Source organism: Chiloscyllium plagiosum, unplaced genomic scaffold (genome assembly GCF_037043375.1).
Source record: "Chiloscyllium plagiosum isolate Xiang-an unplaced genomic scaffold, Cpla_swu_hap1 HiC_scaffold_9, whole genome shotgun sequence".
Classification (NCBI taxonomy): domain Eukaryota; kingdom Metazoa; phylum Chordata; class Chondrichthyes; order Orectolobiformes; family Hemiscylliidae; genus Chiloscyllium; species Chiloscyllium plagiosum.
Window position 1 is genome coordinate 64,149,851 of NW_028270147.1, and position 26,056 is coordinate 64,175,906.

Genomic DNA, 26,056 nt, shown 5'->3' on the forward strand with positions numbered 1-26,056 from the left:
AACCCACTGTATAAATATTAGGACAGAACAGGTGGGTGTATGGTGAAATGAGATGTCGATACTTGCTGTCTGAGGTTTTGTAAGTTATCAATTGGTTGTCGCTACCTTTGGTAGCATAACTGAGCAGGAATCTGAATTTTCTGTTTTTCACTTGTTGCACAATTTTGGACTTTTAACAGGCTGGAATGTATGAGGCAGTTAATGAAGTTTACAAAGTTCTTATTCCAATCCATGAGGCTAATCGTGATGCAAAAAAACTGGCAACTATTCATGGTAAACTCCAAGATGCTTTCAGCAAGATAGTCCATCAGGTAATTTATTTCACACACTTCATTTAAATTTAATTTCAAATATTCTCTTTAATAGATGGATAGTTGATTTTAGATTATTTTCTTAAAGTTGACTAGTTCTGTTTTTTGCTGTTAGAATTCAGTGTATCCTTGAAAATAATATGTAAAAAGTGCTTATTTAAAGTTGCGTCTGCATGCTTTTCTTCTTGCACCTGACCCAAACATTACAGGATCTTTTTTGTTGTGTAATTTCTTGACACGACTCTACTTTCTGTTATACAGAGCACTGGCTGGGAGGTAGGTGTTATTTCTGTTGATGTTGGAACACTAATGTTTAATGTAAGATTCATGCCAATGCTTTGCCCATCTGTACTGGCTGTGGGTGTTCTGTATTGTCTGGCTACGAAGCCATTTCCTTTGGCCGCAGAATTGTAAGATTTTTCTGCCATGGTCATGCGAAATGCTTTGAGATAAACAGATCTCACAGTCGGTACTTGTAAATAGACATTTTCTCACTAATGAAGAGTCCTGTGAATGAGTCACTTCCATTATCACTAGCTTTTAATTATGTTTGTTTCACCAACATGTATTTGCCTCTCACAGCTACTAGCAGTAAGGTTTTCTTTATTTTATTAGTCTTAGTTTGTACATGTTTTTCTCAATGCAATTATTTGTGTCCATTGTTCACAAGTCACACATTGCAACATTGCATGGTAAAGTATCTCCCTAGCCTGTTTACCTCTCCAGTTGTGATTAATGTTGATCTCCACTACTTCCTCCATCATTTATCTTGTGATGTGCTGAGTATGCTATCCCTTTTATACTGCTTAGTGCACGCTGTGCTGTGATGTTTAGAGTGGAGCTAATAGCTGCTGTCTTTAAAAATTTATTTTTATTGCCAGAATTGTAGCTTTTTTTGTTTCAATAATCCCTGCCCTTTTCAAGTAATTTATGTTTTCTCCTTTCTCTCTCTCTTTCCCTCTCTCTCTCTCTCTCTCGCCCTGATGCTGACCCCTTCCTCCTGCTTTTATAACTATCTTATTGTGGTAAGTTTTCCACTTTGTTGACCTATTGTGACGCCTGATGCATTCGATGACATTTTGTTTTGGGGAAAGAAATTACAATTTGATGTCAGTCACACACCTTCTGTTTTCTCCTGTGGGAGAAATCTTTGATTTTATCATTCAACCCATACACGAACATTTATTTTATTGGGATCAAGATCGTTGTCTTATATGACTAAATATTTTTAATAATTCTGCAAAATTCACTCCAATTTGTTCAGTCCCATAAGCTTTGAACATTACATGTTCTGCAAATTTTGGCAGGTCAATACCACCCTAGCCTAGGCCACATCCTTTCTATTTTATGTGATTATTGAACAGTATTTAGTTTAGAATACTGTAGGCTAGCTTTAAACTGTACTCAATTAAGGTTGAATTGGAGCCCTGCCAATAAGTCTTTAATTGCTGTACAAAAGCTTGTTAACCAGAATTGGTAAAAATGAATATGTCCCCTGTGAAGTTTAATATGTGAAAGACTTATCTGTAAGTGTGAATTCACAATTGAAGCTCCAAATAAAACAGGTGGAGTTCACTAGATTTAAGCTGTGTTTTATAATGTCTAAATCACTATGTAGATATCCTGCATTTGCCACATTTTGGTTAACTTATGAGTGAACGATTATTGCCCAAAACATCGTAATGCCTGTGAACCAAAGAACTGAGTTTCCTATTGAGTAGAAATCATCACAACATAACCAAAGTATATTATGCCTAATTGGATTGAATCCACTTGTAGTTGCAGAGTTTGGTCACTTAAAGATTTCAGGCACACCCTCAGTGTTCACCAGCAACTGAAAAGAGAAAGTCTGTTCCTATTGCAGTGGCTGTCTTGTCAGCTTAGTATAACTATTGTCCACACAGTTAGGAGGTCTCCAGTTTGGATTATCGTTCAATAATTCAGTCAAATAAGGGATTTGCTCTTGGACCCTTTTTATTTGCTACCTGTCTCTACATAATCCCCGATCAGAAGGAAGCTGCTGCCAGGATTAGTTCTCACCTTGAAGTATTGTTGAAAATGGAAAGGGCCAGTGATGGAAATTGCGTTGAGAAGGATGAGAACTTCCTGCTGTCTCCTGGTAATATTTTGCTTGTGCTTGTTGAGGTGCAGTCACCCCACCACTCAGGAGTATGGAATTTTAGAAATCCCAAAACTGATACTCTCTGTCACTTTGCACAGGAAGAATAAGCATTCCCTCATTGAAAGTTATATGAAAATTGGGATGATAATGTCATTCATATTTTGGATACATGAACAGGAATATTTGACACCCATGAACCTGGGGTATTCTTAAAAGAAAAGCAGAATAACTTCCATTGTTCTGCTGACATTTGTCTCAGGAACAACATTTTCTTATGAAATCCATGCATTTGCAAATTCCTAATTCCACCTTGATTCCACTGAACTGAAATCACAAAAATCAAATCAGCATCAGTTCATCACATTAATGTGCCGAGGATAGGTATGCAGAATGGGTGCTACATTTGCTTAGATAACAACAGGAATTGCAAACAAAGTTTCTGAGAGATGTGAAATCGGAGTAGACCATTCAATCTCTTGAACTTGTTTTGCCATTTAATTAAGCTGTGCTGATCAACACTTTATTTCTCTTTGTCCACCATTGCTCCACATCCTTACCCACCAGAATCTGTTTCAGTCTCAAAAGCTCCAATTATTAGAGCATTCTTGGATTTTTGAAGAAGAGTTCTTGTTCTCCACTTTGTATGAAGAAATGCTTTCTGGTTTCACTCTTAGCCTAACTTTACCTTTTTTAAGATCACGCCGCTACATTTTTGCAGCATGAGCCATCTCAGTTTTTCTTAACAACTTCAACATCTCAATCAGATCATCCTTCAATCTTCTGTGAAGGAAATACAAAGTTAAATTTGTTCAGTCTGTCTTTTGATCCTGTTGTGTTGAGCCAATACTGTATGTGACTAAGGATAATTTCCTTTCATTTGTATTCCAATCCCTTTGAGATAAAGGCAGCATTTAATTAACTTCTTGATTGCTTTTTGTACATGCTTACCAGTTTTTAATGATATTGAATTAGACTTCCAAATCTTTACCCTCTTTTACTGTCCTATTTCTTGCCCTTTCGAAAATATTTGTATTGAGGCCATAGTGGATGGCCTTACACGTGCACATATTAAACTTGCTCCGCCTTAATTTTGATTACTCCCCTAATTTGTCCATAACTTACTGCAAAATCTACATGACATGATGTTGCACCTAACAGAATAGAGTCATCTTTCTTTATTTCTTCATTCACTATCTTATTGTGAATCGTCAATAAATAGTGAAAAGATGAGGCATATCCCTAAGGAAGACCATTTACCACATCTCATTAATTCGAGAATAAATTATTTCTTCCTGTTCTCTGCCTCTTACATTTAGTTGCCAACGAAAAGACTACCTCCAAATCTTTGCACACCCATTTTGTCTAATACTTGTTGTCTGTAGTCTTATTGAATGCCTTCTGGACATCCATGTGGACCTTTGATACTCACTTATCAAGATGTCAGGACAAGTTTGGGAAGTAGTTATAAAGGCATGTAGGACCCTTGGCTTTAAAAACAGAGGTTTAAAGGACAAGATGAGGAAGATTTCAATGGATCTTTATAAAAGAATGACAGCCTCACCAACAGCATTGTTTCTAATTCTGGTCTCAGTACTTTAGGAAATGTGTGAAGGGTTCAGAAAAGGCCTGACAAAATTTCAGGTAACGTCTTCAGGGATGAGTGATAGATGGCTGGATTGGAATAGCTATGCTGTTCTATTTACAAAATAGCAGGTCGAGAAGAGATTTGATGCAGGGGTTGAAAATTATGAAATGTCTGGACAAAGTAGATAGTAACTGATGGGTGGATCAAAAACTGGTGGCAATGATTCAAAATGATTGGGAAAAGAAGCAGTGGTACATGAGGGAAATTCTTATTTTTGCAAAGACTCATGAGGATTGGGCTGCAGAAAGTTACAGAATAAAAGTTCTAGGGAGTCTTCGTCCATGAATCTCAGAAATCTAAAGTTTATGTTCAGTGGGTGATAGAGAGGGCATATAGATTGTTGGCTTTTATTTCAAAAGAAATGGACTATAACAGTAGGAAACCTTTGCTAAAATGTTGCTAAAACTATGCAAAGGCACAGTTGGAAGACTCTGAACAGTTTTGGGCCTTTTATCTAAGGAATGATAATCTGGCAATGGAGGCCGTCAGTGATCGTTCATGAGGCTGCTCCCAGGATTGGAGGGACTGTCTCATGAGGACAGATTGAGTAGGTATAGCCTGTACCCATTGGGATTTTGAAGAATGAGAGGTGACCTTATTGAAACCTACCAGATTCTTAGGAGATTTGATGCTGTAGATGCAGAAAGGTTTTTTCCCCTTGTGGGAGAGTCTAGGATCAGAGGATGTTATCACAGAATAAGGGGTCACCATTTAGGACAGATGAAAATAATTTTTTTTTCTCAGATGTTAGTGAATTTGTGGAATCCTTTACCACAGCGGGCATTTGAGGCTCGATCATTAAGTGTATCTAAGGCTGATATAGACTGATTTTTAATCAAGAATTCAAGGGTTGTGTTGTAAAAACAGGAAAGTGAAGTTGAGGATTATCAGATCAGCCATGATATCATTGAATGGAAGAGAAAACTTGATGGGTTGAATGGCCTACTTCTGCTCCTGAGTGTTATGGTCTTGTGATCTGTAATGTACTGCTTGAGAGGTGGTAGAGGCAGATTCAGTCATGGCTTTCAGACAAAATTTATATAACCACCTGAAGGGAGAAAACGTACAGCAGCACAGGGAAAGGAAAGTGGAGCGGGCTGGGAATCTAGCCGAATTGTTTTTCAGAAAGCTAGTGTAGACAATGGTGGGCCAAATGGCCTCCTCTATTCTAACTATTCTATGATTCGTGACCACATCAAAAAACCTGATTAGGTTAGTCAGCCATGACTTAACCTTAACAAAACTATGCATGCATATTTACAAAGAAGCAGATCTTTCAAATACTTCTATGAGGAGGACTAACCGTAAATATTTGTACTTAATGCCATGTTACATAAAAGGGGAAATCAGGAGTGAATATACCACAATATGTTTTGTTAAATGATCTCTGTATCACGTCGTGCATGTTGCAATTTTTATTATTTTAAATAATTTGCCATTAAGTTTAGTATTTATTCCTGTGTTGATTTGTGGCTGATTTGTGTGTTCTGCGTTGCTAATTCCACTGTTAATCTGCCTTGCCTGTTATTTGCATGTATATTTTCTATGTGTTGCCAAAATGTAGGCAATATTACACTGAATAAGGTATATACCCGAAAACACTTCTAAAGTATATACACAATAGTAATTCAAATGTGACATGACAGAATGGAAAGACACAAGTTTGGTTCACCCACTCTACAGCATTATCAAAGTAAAATGCTAAAAATTGATGTACTTTGTGAAGACAGTTTTAAATTCTCAGTGATTTGTTGCCACATCATTGGTTCTTATGCACTACTGAAAAAGCAGTGCCAGAGAAGAGCGACAGGCTACTCACTTGCCCTCTCAGTGGCAGAAGGACTAGCAACAACTTGTTGTTTTCTTGAAGCATAATCCTGGTGAGTATCAATCCTGATTAATGAAAGAAATAAAAGGATGCAGTTCCAAAGAGTAGAAATCTATGTAAAATTAATCCTTCTGCCTTTCTGGAAAAAAGGATTATGCAGATTACAGACTTTGAACTGGTGTCAAACATTTCCATGGAGATTCCAAATCAGCCCATTGAAATAAACAGAAATAATGAGAGACATGTGGCTGAGAGAGGAATTACATTTTGAAAGCTGCATTCACATAAAAATGAGTCAATATAAAATATACAAAATAGATTAATTGGGCAAAGTTCCATGTTTGCAAAGCAGTTTATGTATTTTAGTTTTCATTCTCATCCATATTGAATGATAAGCAATCATTTCTCTGTGATATTCTAATTCTCTAACATTCGTTAACATTCTAAAGGTTTTTATTTTTTTGATTAACAATTGTGTGTACTTCTCGTTCTCAATGCATATGTTGGTGTGGATTACCAATTAAAAGATTTTATTTTAATTTAGACTTACCCAAAGCTTTTGGTGAATTGTATTTTAGTTCTATAGTGGACACTTGTTGAATTTTATTGCTGTAACATCATTCAGAGAGAATTGACTCTATTCATCCAATAGTACTTTCCAGATTAGTATAGCCTAGATTATTATCTTTTGATAAATTCGAGACTTACACATTGATATTCAACACAATTGAACCACCTCTTTCTGTGCTCCCAGCAACCACCAGAGCTAAATGTTTGGAGCATCGGTCATTATTACAGTAATTTTAGTATACGTCCCATTGCTGAAGCAGAAAAAGCAAAAAAAATAGGATTGTAATGGTTTAATCTTTTGTGATTTATGTATTTTAAATGCTGCAATATTAGGCATTTGAGGTTTCTTGGAGGGAGAAGTTTGTTTCAGTTTTTTAAAATATAAAAATAATTTTTGTCTCAGCTGCCAAACAGATTGCACAGTGTCGATACAAACCACATCAGGAACATCCTCTGGCCAATCTGTAAAATGTATTAAGCAATCTTATCTCACCCGAGTTAGCAACTGAGCCACCATCACATCAGTAACCCTGTAGACTAGAGGGCAGGAATAATTGTTTCTAATTGACAGGCTTTGGGTAAAGACAGAATTGGGTTCAGCTGTGATGATCCCACAAACATGTTCTAAATTTACCTGTGAAGGATGCCCACTTAGAGACAAAGTACTACCTAATGTGAAACATTGTGATATACATATGTGTAACTGATGATGTGACTCTGGAATCAATAAGAGGGAAGAGACCAGTCCAGGATGTGCATGAGGAAAGAGAGATATCTTAAACATGGTGCTGAAGAGCGTAGCCTTTACAGATGTAAATAAAGGAATGTTACAGTATATAAGAGCCAGAAATTATAGACTGGTGAGCCTTATGTCTGTGATAGGTAGGTTGTTGGAAGGGATTCTGAGGGACAGGATTTGCATGCATTTGGAAAGGGAAGGACTGATTGGGGATAGTCAGCATGGTGGGAAATCATGTCTCACTAACTTGATTAAATTTTTTGAAGAGGTGACAAGGAAGATTGATAAAGGCAGAGTGGTAGACTTTGTCCATATGGAATTCAGTAAAGCGTTTGGCAAGGTTCCACATGGTAGATTGGTTAGTAAGGTTAGGTCACATGGGATCCGAGGGGAGCTAGCCAACTGGATGCAAAATTAGCTTGAAGATGGGAGTCAGAAGATGGGTAGTGGGTGGAGGGTTGTTATTCAAACTGGAGGCCTCTGAGTAGTGGTGTGCCTCAAGGATCCGTGCTGGTTTCACTGCTTTTTGTCATTTATATATATGATTTGGATGTGAATAAAGGGGGTATGGTTAGTAAGTTTGCAGATGACACCAAACTAGGTAGTGTAGTGGACAGCGTAGAAGATTATCTCAGAGTACAATGGGATCTTGATTAGATGAACCAATGTGCAGACGGAGTTTAATTTAGATAAATGTGAGATGTTGCATTTTTGTAGCGCAAACCATGGCAGAACTTACACAGTTAATGATAGCAACCTGAGGAGCCTTGCCAAACAAAGAAATCTTGGGGTAAAGGTGCAAAGTTCCTTGAAAGTGAAGTGCAGAGCTGGGCTGAGGAGTGGCAGATGGAGTTCAACCCTGCCAAGTGTGAGGTTGTCCATTTTGGAAGAACAAATAAGAATGCGGAATACAGGGTTAATGGTAGGGTTCTTAGTCAGGTGGAGGAACAGAGGGATCTTGGGGTCTATGTACATAGATCTTTGAAGGTTGCCACTCAGGTGGATAGAGTTTGTAAGAAGGCCTATGGAGTATTATCGTTCATTAGCAGAGGGATTGATATCAAGAGTCGTGAAGTGATGTTGCAGCTGTACAGGACTTTGGTTAGGCCACAGTTGGAGTACTGTGTGCAGTTCTGGTCGCCTCACTTTAGGAAAGATGTGGAAGCTTTGGAGAGGGTGCAGAGAAGATTTACCAGGATGTTGCCTGGAATGGAGAGGAAGTCGTACGAGGATAGGTTGAGAGTTCTCGGCCTTTTCTCGTTGGAACGGCGAAGGATGAGGGGTGACTTGATAGAGGTTTATAAGATGATCAGAGGAATAGATAGAGTAGACAGTCAGAAACTTTTTCCCCGGGTACAACAGAGTGTTACAAGGGGACATAAATTTAAGGTGAAGGGTGGAAGGTATAGGGGAGATGTCAGGGGTGGGTTCTTTACCCAGAGAGTGGTGGGGGCATGGAATGCGCTGCCCGTGGGTGTGGTAGAGTCGGAATCATTGGCGACCTTTAAGCGGCATTTGGATAGGTACATGGATGGGTACTTAATCTAGGTTAGAAGTTCGGCACAACATCGTGGGCCGAAGGGCCTGTTCTGTGCTGTATTGTTCTATGTTCTATGTTCTAAGGTGGTGAAGAAGGTGTTTGGCATGCTTGTCTCAGTGGTCATAATATTGAGTATAGGACTTGGGATGTCATGCTGTGGCTTTACAGAACATTAGTGAGGCCATTTTTAGAATATTACGTACAATTCTGGTCACCCTTCTGTAGGAAAGATGTTGTTAAGCTTGGAAGGGTGCAGAAAAGATTTACAATTACTAGGTTTGGAGGGTTGAGCTATAGGGAGAGGCTGAATAGGCTGGAGCTATTTTCCCTGGAGCTTGGAGGCTGAGGGGTGACCTTATAAACTTTTAGCTGCCAGAACTGTATCTACTTCCTTCTTGAAAATATGTAATATTTTGGCCTCAGCTTCTTTCTCTGACAGTAAATTCCACAGATTCACCACTCTCTGGTAAATAAATTTCTCTTCCTCTCAATCCTAAAAGGTTTACATTAATCTTTAAACCATGACCCCTGGTTCTGGACTCTTACACCATGGGAATATCCTTCTTGCGTCTAACCTGTATAATCTTGTTAGAATTTTATAGGTTTCTATGAGATCTCCCTTCTTTCTTTTAAACTCCAATGAATATAATCCTTTCTCTTAAATCTGTTACATATCTATCCTTTCATCTATCCCTGGCTGTTTGGGGATCAATTGTACACTCACAACAATGTGCTTCTTCCTTTTTGTTTTCAAGTTCTACCATATGGCCTCACTTGAGGAACCTTCTAAAATATCATCCCTTCTTCTTATTGTAATTGTTTATTGGATGTCTAGCTTCCAGCTACTGACAACATTGCACTGAAATTACTCATCCATGACAGCAAATAACCTCATGGTTTGGCTTATCCTCCACTCTGCCATTAAGCTGAGGAATCTGTCATTGTTCTGTGAGAAGCACCAGCACGCACACCTATAAATGAGGTTTGAAACTGGTGAAGTTACAACGTATGATTTTTGTACGCCAAATAAAAGAAGTAGTGTGAATCATCCTGCACACAATGATCAGAAATAAATTCTGCAGTCCTGCCACGTTCGGTTATGAATGGTGGTAGACAATTGAAGAACTAACAGGAAGAGGAAGTTGCAAAAATATCCCTGCCCATTACAATGATAGAGCTCTGCTTCAGTGTGAAAGACAGGGATGAAATATTTGGTTCCTTCTTCAGGCAGAACTTCAACCAGAAGTGCTAAGTGGATGATCCATCTCTGTCTCTTCCTGTAGTCCTCAGCCTTCAATTCATTCTATGGTACCAAGAAATACCTGAAGGCACTAGATACTACAAAGTTTATGGGCCCGAACAACATAGTTGTAATAGCACTGAAGAAGGAGTTTGGCATATTTGTCTTCATTGATCATAACATTGAGTATAGGAGTTGGGGTGTCATGTGATTGTACAGGACGTTGGTGACGCCACGTTTGGAGTAATATGTACAATTCTGGTCACTCTTCTATAAGGAGGATGTTGTTAAACTTGAGAGGATGGAGAAAAGATTTACAAAGATGTTGCCAGATTTGGAGGGTTTGAGCTTTTGGGAGAGGCTGAGTAGGCTGGGGCTGTCTTCTCTAGAGTGTCAGAGACTGAGGGGTGACCTTGTAGAGATTTATAAGATCATGAGGGACAAGGGTCAGGTGAATAGCCAAGATCAGCTTCCTCTGGTGGGAGAATCCAAAACCAGAAGACATAGTTTTAAGGTGAGAAGGGAAAGATTTGAAAAGGACCTGAGGGGCAACTTCTTCATGCAGAGGGTGGTGCATATCTGGAATGAGCTGCCAGAAGAAATGGTGGAGGCTGGTACAATTACAAGATTTAAAAGCATCCGAATGTATATATGAATGGGAAGTGTTTAGAGGGATATGGGCCAAATGCTGGTAAATGGGACTAGGTCAGATTGGGATGTCTGGTTGGTGCTGGTGAGTTGGACTGTGCGGTCTGTTTCCATGCTGTATGACCCCATGACTCTTAGGAGATTGAAACATTTTATTTAGAGATCAGAAGGAAGCAGCATGAATAATAGTGTGCAGATACCCAGAACCAAAGATGCTCCAGACTGGTATCTCAGTGTGTAGGCTGTAGGACAAGAAAAAGTATGTTGGTCTCATGAAACTAAACTCCAGTGTTGGGTCAGTGCCTTCACAATAGCTGTGGGAGAATGTTAAAAGTGTTACATTGAATATTATTTACAGTATTCATTTAGTATTGAAAGAATTAAATTTCACTAGTAATGATTTAAAATGCAATGTCGTAACAGTAATCACAACCCAATCAATCATTGCTTTGAAGTAATGTATGTAGGAAAGCATGGACCTGCAAAATATTGATACCAACAAAGCACTTACAGGAAGGCAGAATATAAATGCCACCATCATGTCTCAGAGAGATGCTATGTTGAGGCAAAGCTGTTCTGAGTAAGAGGGAGGACCTATATTTTGGGAGAGAAAGAGTGGGAAGCAATTTTCAGTACTTTTTGGAAGAAGCAGTACATTTGATATTACATTTTTTGCAAATGTTCTGGCAAGTGGCAACTGTGGGCAAAATATATTGTGCATTTCTCAGTTATGTTTTCACACTTCTTTGGCCACATGTTTTTCAGTAGCTATCTCCAGAATGACACTGACATACACCCCTTAGTTTACCATACCCACCATATTAAATTTTCTGGGATGGAGGGAAGGAAATACCTTTTAGAAGGTATATGATTGACGTTGAATGTGAGAGGGAACTTATTCCAGAGGTGAGGATAAATGACAGAGATCATAAGATTCCAGTTAATTTGTTGTTTTTGGGAATAAATGAATATTTAGACTTTCTGTTTAGTTAAAGTGAGTGGTATAGGATATATGCAGGCTGTGGAGGGAGTGGAAAAGATGAACAGAATGGACTTTTAGTGCTTCATGTATTATACTTGAGAAATGAAAGTAGAATCATTGCTTCAGTGGGATTGTGTGATTATTCACAAGATAACCATAAAAATTCCCTTCTGTAGGATGGAAAGAGGATGTTTGGTACCTATTTCCGCGTTGGCTTTTATGGATCCAAGTTTGGTGACCTGGATGAACAAGAGTTTGTTTACAAAGAGCCAGCTATAACAAAACTGGCTGAAATCTCTCATCGGCTTGAGGTGAGGTAGCTCTGATGTAACTTTAAGAATGATCTATTTTGAAAAAATATTTTTCAATAAATTGTCAGCAAGTTGTTTTTAATTTTAAAATATATTCTAGGCAGTAAAGCTTGGGTTTGTTTGTGCAGAATTGAAACCAACTTGAAGTCTCCAAGTCAAACAAGGTTAGAAGTAGGAAGATTATTGGTTTGGAGTAGACAGATGAGTGTGTGACAGCATCGGACTGAAGCTGTTAAAATGAAATGTTCTGACTGGATAGGAAAGCAGCAGAGGGTAAACTGGAGCAGGATAGAGGAGTAGGTGAAATAAGATTAGAAGCAGGGAAGAGAATACGGAGAAGATTCAGATGCCAGAGAATGTGAAGATAGACTGAGTTAATAGCTAGGAGAAAGTGAGAACTGCAGATGCTGGAGATCAGAGTCGAAAAGTGTGGTGCTGGAAAAGCACAGCCGGTCAGGCAGCATCCGAGGAGCAGGAGATTCGACGTTTTGAGCATAAGCTCTTATTCAGGGGTTAGTAGCTAGGAGGTAGAGATAAAGGTAAACAATATGACTGGGAAAAGGAAGAGTAAAGTAGGTGGGCATAGCAGACAGGATTGTGAAGAAAACTGAAGGATGGCAAAGGGATGCAGCCCAAAGGAAGCAATTGCACAAATAGGAAAGGGTTTGTTGCTGAGGGTGGTGTGAAAGTCTGCTGTCCTTGACAGATACCTGAAAGAACATAAGCTTGTGCAGAAAGCCCTCTTGAATTCTTTGGGAGCTTAAAGTAAAACAGCTGAACACTACAGGAGATGATTTAATTGACAGAGCAGAACACTGGGCAAAAGCAGTAGAAAGCAGAGTACAACCATGAAAAATCAGAAGGGAATTCCATGTTTTCTGTGGGGGAACAGCTTGGCTTGTTGTTTGGGAGCACTGAGTTTACCTAGTGGGATACAGTTGTAAATAACCATGTGTGTGGGGGGAATGTCCCAGAAAAGATCACAGTACGGCAGTGGACAACATCTGGCTGGAAATTATTAAAGGCAGGGATAACAGTAGCCTCAAAGCCAGATGTATTCACCCAAAAGGATTTTTCTGAGTTTGGAGGTAACAGTCATGAGAGGAGGCAGACATTTAAAATCCAAAAACAGGGTATGTACCTGCTGTTTAAATGAACAAAGAAGTGAGAGAAAAGCTTCAAAGAAAGCCATAAAACATGAAGAGATGAAAATAAATGTCTACAGAGTGTTGAGCCTGTTGAATTCTCTGCCACGGAAAGCAGTTGAAGCCAAAACATTGACTGTTTTCGGTAAGCAATGAGATATAGTTCTTAGGACTACAGTGATCAAGGGGAACGGGGGGATAAAGTGGGAACACGATAAGCCATGATCATATTGATTGGCAGAGCAGGCTGAAAGGGCTGAATGGTCTACACCTGCTCCTATTTTCTATGTTTCTAGATGTAAATAAATGATGAAAAATGACTTATCCTGAAGTATACTTCCCACAAAACAATATGTTGATCTAGTAAAGTACAAGTGGACAGATCTGAATATGTTTGACATAATTTCTGAAGCTGTGGGCAAACTCAGTGTAATTTTTAAACTAAATATATATGCCCGGGCTGTCTTTGTACCATTAGTTCAACAATGAAGCATTTGATTAAATTGGAAAATAAGTCATAATTGGTGCTGCAAATGTCATTTTACAATGGGGGATTTTACCATAGATATGAATTTTCAAATACTTCAGATATGATATTGTATTACTTATCAGTGTTATCTATGCATTTTGTCTTGTATTAGGCATTTTATGGTGAACGCTTTGGTGAGGACGTTGTAGAAGTCATCAAAGATTCCAATCCAGTGGACAAGTGTAAATTGGATCCTAATAAGGTGAATAACTTGTTGTAGAATTAGCTACTTATCACTTTTCTCCCCATCATTTCCCAAACACGTTGTTCCTTATTGGGCTTAGTTAGTCAAATCCTGTACCTCAAATTTTCATTCCTTTTTTTTCCTGGCGACACCAGCCATAAGTACTGCCAGGTTATTTGGCCATGCATGGCATTATAGTTGGTACTGATTCTTAATGAATATCCACTCAAAAACTTTGCACTAAATCTGAGGCTTTTACCTTCCTTGGTTAGAGTTGAATGTTAGTAATAGTGCCCTAGTTGATGTTATAACAATCATGGACAGTTTTCATTCATTGACATTGATTCTAAAACTCATGAGTAAATAATGAAAAATGAAGGTTAAAGCTTTGAAGGTGCAATATGTTAGTTGCCACAATTTTCCACTGAACCCATTTACATTTTAGCCGATTCACAGTGCAGTTGAAATGTGGTGCCACATCCCACTAACTGCAGCGAAATTTGGGATCTGGGGAAAGTGGAAAAAAAAGCAGGAGGAAATAATAGGAAAGCTTCAGGCAGAGAGACAGATTACTGGATTCGAGGAACTGTTCCTGCAGTTTGAAAATAGTGGGGATGGGATCATTTTAACAAAGCAGTGACATGATCACCAGTGAAAAAAACCAACTGAAGGAATGAGCATGGCATAGATATGCTGGAAATGGCATTTGTGAGTTGTGTTATTGTACTATTGTAGCAACATTTTTATACCTGCCGGTAACTACTCATTCCTCTTTGGCCAGATCCTGTCTTATCATATTAAAATTCTTCACAATGCTGTAATGATACAGATAATGAGAAATTCCAAGACATCTATCCAGAATCAGTGTAGTAAAGTGATTTGAATGAAATAGATTTCCATGTGAGCTGTGTGTGACATTCGTCTGGTTTACAACATTTTACAGGCCTACATCCAAATAACTTATGTGGAACCATATTTTGATACGTACGAAATGAAGGACAGGATTACTTATTTTGACAAAAACTACAATTTGAGACGTTTCATGTATTGCACACCATTCACACTGGATGGCCGAGCTCATGGTGACCTTCATGAACAGTTCAAACGGAAGACCATCCTGACTGTCTCGCACACGTTCCCTTACATTAAAACCAGGATCAATGTCACCCAGAAAGAAGAGGTAAGGAAATGAACCAATGTTTCACCATACACCATTTTGATGAAATTCAAAGTTGAAACAAATATTGTGAATATTGTAAACTTGTAAATTTTATTTTGCTGTAAACATTTGTTGCAGGAATGTTGCCATTTCATTTGTAACATCGTATAACTCTCTTTAAAAGGGAGTAGCAAACATACGCAGCAATAGACTACAACATTCCCATTTTCATCATTTTATTTTTGCACAGATCCTGAGATATATGTCATCACTACTTTAATACAGTTGGATTATACAATCTATTTTGACTCATCAGCAACTAATAGATTATTGAAATCCATTCATACAGTCTGGTGTTTCCATGAGAAGTCCAGTATTTTTACGATATCCTCTTAAAAGCATGTGGAAAATGTTTTGTTAGAAATAAGACTGCTCCTTTTTTTCCAAAAGTAATCTTTTCCTCCATGCATTCTAAACAAATTACATCCAAAAGGCTTAGAGTCAGTTTTACAGCACAGAAAGAGGCCCTTCAGCCCATTGTGAACATGTTGGCCTTCAAGTACTTATCTGCTCTAGGTCCATTTTATATGTTGTGATGGTTCATTCTGGGCATCCAGCTCCAAATACCAACCACCCCCAAATACCAACCACCCTCTAAGTGAATACATTCTTCCCCTGTATCACCTCCAAAACACCTGTCCCATTATCTTAAATCTCTTCACCTCCCTACTAAGGGGAAAAAGTTTCTTCCAATCTACCCTATCTATGCCTCATTTCAGTTAGGCCTCCACTTAACTTTCTCTGCTCTGAAGAAATCAAACATAGCCTATATAGTCTGTCTTCATAGCTGAATCGCTCCATTCCTTGTGAACATCCAAGTGAATCTCTTCTGCACTGTCTGCAGTGCTATCACAGTCGAGAGTGCAGTGCTGGAAAAGCACAGCCAGTCAGGCTGCATCCGAGGAGCAGGAGAATCGACGTTTCGAGCATAAGCTCTTCATCAGGAATGAGGCTTGTGGGCTAAGGGGGCTGAAGATAAATGGGAGAGGGGTGGGTGGGGAAAATGTAGCTGAGAATGGGATAGGTAGATGAAGGTGGGTGTGAAGGTGTAAAGTCGGAGATGAGGTTGGAGCATATAGACAGGAAGGAAGACGGTCAGGTGCCGAGTTGGAAAGTTGGATATGGGATAAGGTTGGGGGAAGGGAAATTAGGAAACTGGTGAAATCCACATTGATCCCATGTGGTTGGAGAGTCTCAAGATGGAGGATGAGGCATTCTTTCTAGGCATCAGGTGGTAAGGGTTTGGCAATGGAGGAGGTCCAGGACCTGCATGTCCTTGATGAAGTGGGAGGGGGAGTTAAGGTGTTAGGCCACGGGGCAATGGGGTTGTTCCGTGCATGTGTCCCGGAGGTATTCTCTTAAGTGTTCCGCAAGTAGGCACTACCCTCTTCCAAACATCTAGTCAACTCCTTGAAAACCCAATCAAATCTCTTAGATATGATCTCCCCGTGACAAAGACATGCTGATTCCTTGATTAAATCTTGTCTCTCCAAGTGGAGATTAATTTTGTTCCTCAGAATACCTCTCAGATAGTTTCCCTACCACTGATGTTAAACTAGCTGGCCTATAGCTCTCTGGCTTACCCTTTACTGTTTTTAAATAATGGTACGATATTAACTTTCTCCTATCCTCTAGCACTTCTCCTGTGTCTAGAGAGGATTTCAAAGTGAATGTCCAACCCTCTGCAATCTACTCCCTTCCCTTTTTAAGGCCGCATGGGATACATCTCATCTGAGACTGGAGACTCAATCCATTAAGTCTGCTTACAATGTTAGGGCTTAAGGCACATTTTTCCATGTGCTTACTCCAACCTCCACACACCAGGCCTACTCATCACATGGTCTGCTATTACACACAACTCATTGTGAGCCACTACTAGTCTCCATTAGTAGCTATTCATTCTGCTGAGCCGACCGTTATCCAATCGTTTGTCTGTCCAACTGATCTTCTCTCTCGTTGGGCTCTATCTTTACCTATCATTCACTCCTTAACCCCTACCCTACCCTATCTTCTGTATAAAAAAAACAGCTTTTTTCCAAGCTACCATCAGTTCGGAAGTAGGGTCACAAGACCCGAAATATTAACTTTGAATTCTCTCCATAGATGCTGCCAGACCTGCTGAGCTTTTCTAGCAATTTCTGTTTTTATTTCTAAATTTCCACGTAGCTGTACTGGAATAGCCTTGCTATGGCACCAGTCATAGAGTCATATCCCTCTAACCCTTCCTATTCATCTACCCATCCAGATGCCTTTTAAATGTTGCAATTGTACCAGCCTCCACCACTTCCTCTTGCAGCTTCATTCCAAACACGTATCACCCTCTGCATGAAAAAGTTGCCCCTTAGGTCCCTTTTAAATTTTTCCCCTCTCACCCTAAACCTATGACCTCTAGCTCTGGTCTCCCCCCGCCTCCAGGGAAAAGACCTTGTCTATTTACCCTATCCATGCCCCTCATGATTTTATAAACCTCTATAAGGTCACCTCTCAGCCTCCGACACTCCAGGGAAAACAGCCCCAGCTAATTCAGCCTCTCCCTATAGCTCAAATCCTCCAACCCTGGCAACACCCTTGTAAACAAGGTTGTAGAGTTCTCAAGCAGAACATGAGGAGCTGTTTTTCCAGCTTGTGCTGAGCTTCACTGGAGCACTGCTTGCAAACCTGAGAGCGAGATGTTGGCCAAGGAGTGTTGAAGCGGCAGGCAACTGGAAGCTCAGGGTCTTTTTTGAGGACAGAACAGGGGTGTTCTGCAAACCGATCACCCAGTCTGTGCTTCATTTCCCCAATGCAGAGGAGACCACATTGTGAACAGTAAATGCAGTAGACTAGGTTGAGTAAAGTGCTGCTTCACCTGGAAGATGTTTTTGGGCCTTTGGATACTGAGGGTGGAGGAAGTAAATGGGTAGGTGTTACACCTACAGTTGTGGGGGAAGGGGCTATCGGGCTGTGGAGGGGTATTAGTCTGTTGTCCTCCATGATAACTGATGCAAAATATTTTTTCAACTCCTCTACCATTCCCAGGCTTCTCATTATTTACCTGCCTTGTTCTCTAAGAGGCTTATGTTTATAGTGGCTTTATTTTCCTTTTTTACTGTCTGATCTTATATTATGCTACCTTGCTTTCATGCTTTATTTTCTCCCTCATTATTATTCCTTTCACCATATTGTATTCTTTGGAACCTTTCCAATTCTCTGAATTTACCACTAATCTTTGCCACAGTATCAGATTGAAAGATACAGTCCTTTACGTTCCTAATCAACCATGGTCAAATGAATCTACTGGTTGGAGCTATATCTAGCACAAAGAAAGATGGTTGTTGGAGGTGAATCATCTCAGTCCCAGGAACTAACTGCTGGCGTTCCTCAGGGTACTATTCTTAGTCAAACAATCTTCAGGTGGTTCACCATATTATAAAGTCAGAAGTGGGAACGTTTGCTGATGATTACACACTGTTCAGCATTGTGTGCAATTCCACAGATTCTGCAGCAGTCTGTGTCCATATGAAATAAGATGTAGACTACATTTCAGTTTGGGGCTGATAAGTGGTAAATTACATATATGTCAGTTATTGTCTGGCAATTACATATCTCAAATGAGAGAATCTACTCATCAATGGCAACATCACCTCTGAATCCCCTGTTATCATAGGAATTACAATTAACCATAAACTGAACTAAAACCACCATATAAATACTATGGCTGCCAAAGAAGGTCAGAGACTATGAATTCTGCAGCAAGTAACTCAGCCCCTGTCTCCCCAAAGCTTGTTCCAATGTGCAAGTCTGGAATGGGATGGAATGCTTTCAACTTGCATCTCTGAAAACTATTAATACGCTTGACACCATCAGGTCAAAGCAACCTGCCTAATTAGCAACTACCATTTTTAACTTTCTGTCCATTCACCATCAATGCATTGTAACAGTAGTATGTATAGTCTACAAGAAGCACTGCAGAAATTCACCTAGATTCCTTCAAGACCACTTTCCAAACCCACAATATCTACCACCTGGAAAGACATGGTCAGCGTGGCAACACCAGCATCTGCAAATTCCCTCCTAGCCACATACCTTTCTGATTTGGAACCGTGTCTCCATTCCTTCACTGTCACTGGGTCAATATAATGGAACTCACTTCCCAACAGCACTATGACTGAACCCAAACCCTATGGACTGCAGCAGTTGAAGAAGACACCACCACATTAAGGGCAATTAGGGATGGGCAATAAATGCTGGCTCGTCCAGATTCTTGGAATGAATGAGATCCCATAATAAACTGCTGTTCATTCAATTTTATTTTTCTCCCATTGTCTGACTGGGTTAAGTGAATGGATAAGTCAAACCTGTGCAAATGCAATTGCTACATTCAGTATGTATACTGGTGAGAGCTATGAAATCTGACACTAATCCTCTATGCTTGTACCTCATGTATGAATTCAGCCAGGATTAATAAATAAGCAGTCTTTTAATGATGTATGTGGTCTGAGAAAGTTATGCTTGAAACCATAGCTCGAAATTATAGCTGATCAAACTGTTGTCTGCAGGTTATTTTAACACCAATTGAAGTGGCGATAGAAGACATGCAGAAGAAAACTCAAGAGCTTGCTTTTGCAACACATCAAGATCCAGCTGATCCCAAGATGCTTCAAATGGTGTTGCAGGGCTCAGTGGGAACAACAGTTAATCAAGTATGGATTCAGACTAACAGAAAGAAACCTGTTGGCACATTAGCCAAATTGTATACTCAGGCAATGAAAGTTGTATGACAATGTTCTTTTAGATTCTGTACCAATGTAGGAACCCCATTCAGGGAAATTCAAAGAAAGGTTATTTGACAAATGTACCACCATGTAAGCCAGAATGTCCAGGTAGGGCCAAGCTTAGTCTCCACTTTGTTTTTAGGTTGTTAATATTAATAGTTAATAATCATCATTATATAATTGACCTCATTTACCTCTGGCTGAGTGGAGGATAACATCAGCTCAAATGTCTACTGCTAATTCCCATTCAGGAAGTGTGTCTTTCAAAATGTGAACAGGTTTGACAGTAGCATTACTTGCTCATACTCCAAATCAAATACAGTAGTACGCATGCAGCTTGGGCTCACAACTGAATAATCAGTATTTAGAGTACACACAGCAGCTCCTTCCCATGAAATTGTGCGATGAAAAGGAACATTTGATACTAACAAACATTCTAAAACAAGAAAAGCACGTTGATTCAATTGTAGGGATTAAGGCACAAATAAATACTGCAGTATTAAGTCCAGTTTAAAATAGTTACATAATTACTTGTATTTAAATTGATTGTGTAATGTGTGTAAATAGAATAGATGTTAGATTTAATTGCTATTAGGGCCAGCAAATAGAAATGCTTATCTCCTATGCCTAGATCAGTGTTGTCAATGCTATGTATCACAACCAGTTCTGATAATTTTGGGATCAAAATCTACCTAGTCACCGAGAAAATCTTTCAAAACAAAAAAAATCACCTTTAAGTTTGATGGAAGGAACATAGTATAAAATAACAAAAGTGAAGCGAAGCAGTAGGTTAGATGAGAAGGTTAAACTAAAAAGCCAGAATATTTGACAAAAAGTGTAAACACTAATGGGCAAAGGTTCAAAGTATAATTTGTATAATTTTTCATTATTAAAATGAAGCTCTTCAAAATTTGGTTTTATTTTAGTATTGTTTTGAATGAATTGAAAACTCACAACACTAGTCAGCCAAAGACATGAATTTTTTCCTTATTCTGTAGTCAAGCATGTTATTTAAAATTCTTAGTATTGCACCTGCATTTTGCTGTAAACGTTCTTTGGTAATGGAAGGCAAAACAATTGCTGGGCTTTTACATTACGTTTATTCTCCACACAGGGTCCTTTAGAAGTTGCTCAAGTGTTTTTGTCTGAAATACCCAATGATCCCAAACTTTTCCGACATCACAACAAATTACGTCTATGCTTCAAAGACTTCACCAAAAGGTATAAATTTATACTGTTTTCCACAGTATGCAGTGCAGTGTTTACCTTTGCTGTTGATTACACTGTGTCATAAATTCAGAGACTAGCAACATCAGAAAAGCCCATATTCAGTTGTGGCTTTCAACCACCTAAGGTTATAACAAAAAAATCATGTTTCAAGGATAAAGCATCAGGCGATGGTGTGTCCTATTGCTGAACAACACTCCTCCTTTGTATTACTATATAATTATATAAATTAGGAGTAGACATTCAGCTCCTTGAGCCTGCCCCACCATTCAATAAGATCATGACTGATATATTTAGATTTTGAATTCTACATTCACATCTGTTCCTAATAACGTTCGATTCTCTGTCTAACAAGAATCTATCCACCTCTGCCTTAAAAATACTCTGATCTTGAGGCAGAGATTCAAAGTCACATAGCCTTCATTAGAAATTCTCATCCCGGTCCTAAAAGAGTGATCCTTAACTTTGAAAATGCTCCCTAGTTCTGGGCTGATCTACAAGTGCACACATCCTTTTCATATCCACCTTGCCAAGATCAGTTTGCACATTTCAATCAAGCCCCCTCACTTCTCTGATTGGAGAGGCCCAGCCTATCTAACCTATCACCATAAAACAATTTGTTCTTTGCAACTATTTAGTAAACCACTGAATTGTCTCCAATGTATGTACAACTGAAGCATAACATACATTTTATGTTCAAGCATTCACTTTAGCAGTCAAAACAACATTCAGCAAATCTCTGCTCACCTGACATTGTCAGTTTGTTTTTCAGACTGCAATGTACTGATTACTTGCATAGGAATGGATATTACAATTATGTACGTTTTATAACTAATTTCAGCATTGGAGGTGTAATTTTATGATATAGCAGATTAATACTACAAGAGTCTTTGCATTACTACATAATCATCCAACGATTAATCTTGCATATCACATTGTTATTGCTCAAAATAGGGCTATTGAATCCAGACTAAATACTGTGGGGCTAAATAAGCATTTGATTTCGAGGATTCCTGTATTTATCACCACCTTTCTAAAATTAATTTGCCGTACCCTGGTATGACAGTTCCAACCACCTTCTTCCAATGGTCATACTCAGAAAGATAAAGTATTGACAACCATTTAGTACCAAACTTCAGACAGCTGGATTCAGAACACTATAAGTCAGTTACATTTGAAATCAAATGTTTGAAATTATACATGCTGTCATACTTTACATTGCCACTCCATGGAGTGGTAGACTGCAGTTTGGTGTGCACATTGTTTATTTAAACCATCTGGTTGGGAGTAGTATAAGTTGTTGAACACTGACTGTTCTTGAAGTTGGGCCCAGTGTAAAATTGTTATGGGTCCCTTGTGGTGTAGTGGTAGTATATCTTTACCTACGAGTTGGGAGGCACAGGATCAAGTTCGGAGAGAGTGAGGTCTGCAGATGCTGGAGATCAGAGTTGAGAGCAACTGAGGAGCAGGAAAAAAACAAAAAAAAAAACGATATTTCAGGCCAATTCCCGATGAACAGCTCCAGCCTGAAACATCGATTTTCCTGCTCCTGACCTGCTGTGCTTTTCCACCAACACACTCTCAGTCCAGGATCAAGTTCCACCTGCTCTAGAGATGTGCAATGACATCCAAACAGATTGTTTAGAAAATTTCTTGAATTGTCAAGTGCCATCCTGGCGAGAAGAGCAGTAGCCCACTCAAAAAGTTCTACTTAAAAACCAAATGTTGTAAATCAGAAACAAAAACAAGTGGTTGGAAAAACTCAGCGGGTCTGGCAGCATCTGTGAAAAGAAATCAAAGTTAATGTTTTGGGTCTGGAAAGGTTACCAGACCCAAAACTTTGATTTCTCTGCTCAGGTGCTGCCAGACCTGCTGAGCTTTTCCAGCAATGTCTGTTTTTGTTTCAAAGTTTTACTTGTTCCCGTCACACATTTATTTTTCTTTAAAAGATGAATAGAATGAATGACACAGGAATTTCAGTAAAACGCATTGGTATGTCCTGATGTTGTGAAAGTGGTTCTCAATTTTATAGCCGATGAAATGCTTTATAAATTGTTAAATTATAACCTAAATAATATGCTAAATAACCTAAATAATCAGCAAACTCTCACATTTTAACGACCAGAATTTTGGGTGATTTTGCTTCAAGGCTTGATCAAGAGGTACAGTTAGTAAGTTTGCAGACGACACCAAAATTGGAGGTGTAGTGGACAGCGAAGAGGGTTACCTCAGATTACAACAGGATCTGGACCAGATGGGCCAATGGGCTGAGAAGTGGCAGATGGAGTTTAATTCAGATAAATGCGAGGTGCTGCATTTCAGGAAAGCAAATCTTAGCAGGACTTATACACTTAATGGTAAGGTCCTAGGGAGTGTTGCTGAACAAAGAGACCTTGGAGTGCAGGTTCATAGCTCCTTGAAAGTGGAGTCGCAAGTAGATAGGATAGTGAAGAAGGCGTTTGGTATGCTTTCCTTTATTGGTCAGAGTATTGAGTACAGGATTTGGGAGTCATGTTGCAGCTGTACAGGACATTGGTTAGGCCACTGTTGGAATATTGCATGCAATTCTGGTCTCCTTACTATCGGAAGGATGTTGTGAAACTTGAAAGGGTTCAGAAAAGATTTACAAGGATGTTGCCAGGGTTGGAGGAAAGATATAAAAGAGACCTAAGGGGCAACTCTTTCATGCAGAAGGTGGTACGTGTATGGAATAAGCTGCCAGAGGATGTGATGGAGACTGGTAGAATTGCAGCATTTAAGAGGCATTTGGATGGGTATATGAATAGGAAGGGTTTGGAGGGATATGAGCCGGGTGCTGGCAGGTGGGATTAGATTGGGTTGGCATGTCTGGTCGGCATGGGCAAGTTGGACCAAAGGGTCTGTTTCCGTGCCGTACATCTCTATGACTCTAAGAGAACTTCCTTGATTTTCAAAATAAGTTTGAGGCAGGGTGACAGTTTGAAATATTTTGTGCAAAGTTCACTCAAGTGTGTGGGGGGGGGGAAGAGGAAAGAGAGAAAAAAAAATCTAAGTATAGTACAATGGGTGGCCTGGTGGTTCAGTGGTTAGTACTGCTGCCTCACACACCAGGGATTGGGGTTTAATTCCAGCTTCGGGTGACTGCCCGTGTGGAATTTGCACATTTTCCCTGGGTCTGCATAGGTTTCCACTAGTTTCCTCTCTCAGAAATGCACTTTCGGCGAATTGGCCATGCTAAATTGTCTGTTGCATACAGGGATGTGTAGGCTATGTCGATCAGCATGGTAACATGGGTTGCGGGTATAGGTTAGGGGTACTGGGTCTCCATTGGTTGATTGACCTCTTCACACTGTAGGGATTCTGGTCTAAATGCAAAAAAAAAATCTTCCTAGAAGAATTGACTAACTGATGCTAGTTACAGGTCATTCACTTTGATGGCGAAGATGGGAGCAATCAAAAGGTGAAAAATGAGTTTAAATATATTGAATAAAAACATTGGCATGCAATTTAAATTTTCAAATGACTACCATGGTTAAAAAGGCCTACTCAATGTACAGTAGCTAGACAATTTCATTTCACGTTCATTAATCAGGGAGATGGGGTGTTATACATTTCCTAATTACAGTTTGTTTAATTAAGATGTGAGGATGCCCTGCGGAAAAACAAAAGCTTGATAGGTCCTGATCAGAAGGAATATCAACGTGAGCTTGAACGGAACTATCACCGCCTCAAGGAAGCTCTTCAGCCTTTGATAAGCAGGAAAATTCCACAGCTTTACAAACCTGTCCTGCCAATCAGCTGCCATAGGTAGGTAGGTTCAAATTAGTGTTGAACAACACCCAAGTTGCTTTAGTTCATAAGACTGCAATTAAGTATGTTTGGCACATATACTTTTGTGATACAAATTATTTGCATTAGTGCTGGACAAGAAATTCTTATGCAAGAGCAGGAGACATTTCATTAAGGCAAGATGTTAATTGTTCATATGCATTATAAACTTCGTTCTCTCTTACAATCTAATTAATATCATGTTCTACAGTGGATTTCATGAAGGGTTGCGTTATAACTGAAGAACAAAACAAGTCCATTGCATTTATCATACAGCTGCTGATTTGAAAATCATAGTTGGCAAGGTTCAATCATCTACCATCTGATGAACTTAATATAAGCCATATAACAAGGGTTTAACTTTAGTTCCCAAACTCAACAAATTAGCTTTCATCTTAAATGGTTGTTGCAATAATCACAAAAACCAGTCAGTTTCCAACTGAGCTAGAAATGTGTACGTATGATGTTAATTTAAGAACCGGAATCCTGATAAAACCATGCCACTTGGACACAATCCTTTGGAGATGTACTCCAGCATGAGTCACACCATTTAAGAAAAAGGGTGAAGAAGTGTTTTCTAATATTGTTGGCCTAAATGAGAAACATGGGAAATGCAAACTGGTTAATTCCTACATGTTATGTTTACAGAGATTCTTTCAGCAGATTGAGTCTTCGCAAAGTGGACATCTGAAAAGATGGACTTGGTACTTACCTATACTTGCAAGTGATGAAAGGAGCAAAACAAAACCCTATTCATTTCAAACAAATATGGACATCAAAACAAATTCATACCTCAGATTTTGATACACTACATTTCTTTAAATGATGTGAAGAGGTTAAGTGAGGCTTGTTATGGTACTAGTAATTACTACAACACATGGTTACATTTGCTTGCACAGTCTCTGTAGTTAGTGTTATTAGCAGTAACAACTGTTAAGATTCACTAATCAGTCATTACCTGCTATTTATCTACCATTATGTATTAAAAGTTCTTAATGTTGTTTACTATTAGTTGATGTATTATTTATAAGAAATTCACACAAGATTTGAAGTTTGTCATTGGCATTGATAAGTCCATTTTTATTTTTGAAAAAGGTACTATTAAATTTTGAAATTACTTAAACGTGGTAGCTTTCTTGATTTTTCTCTAACTTGTTCATTTTTGTAGTAGTTTCTGCTTCTGTTTAATCAACCTAAGCAGATACCACTGAGGTTTAAGTTTCATTAAATCACCAACATTATTTGAAAACTCATC

At 39.0% G+C, this 26,056-nt stretch overlaps 1 protein-coding gene across 16 annotated transcripts in view; it reads left to right on the plus strand.

Moving 5' to 3' along the window:
• dock7 (dedicator of cytokinesis 7) overlaps positions 1-25,928 on the plus strand; it is a 170,263-nt gene extending 144,335 nt beyond the window's left edge. For 11 of the 16 annotated variants that reach the window (XM_043699462.2, XM_087990698.1, XM_043699463.2 and 8 more), the window contains 9 exons: positions 180-311; positions 573-587; positions 11,811-11,936; positions 13,723-13,812; positions 14,738-14,974; positions 19,552-19,695; positions 20,882-20,988; positions 24,613-24,780; positions 25,450-25,928. In XM_043699462.2, coding sequence (XP_043555397.2) covers positions 180-311; positions 573-587; positions 11,811-11,936; positions 13,723-13,812; positions 14,738-14,974; positions 19,552-19,695; positions 20,882-20,988; positions 24,613-24,780; positions 25,450-25,492 — 1,062 coding nt within the window. In that variant the 3' untranslated portion in view covers positions 25,493-25,928. Of the gene's footprint in view, positions 1-179; positions 312-572; positions 588-1,341; positions 2,218-11,801; positions 11,937-13,722; positions 13,813-14,737; positions 14,975-19,551; positions 19,696-20,881; positions 20,989-24,612; positions 24,785-25,449 lie in introns of those variants that run through there. The other 5 variants (XM_087990699.1, XM_043699464.2, XM_043699468.2 and 2 more) reach the window with 3 other exon arrangements.
• Positions 25,929-26,056: the final 128 nt, after the last annotated feature.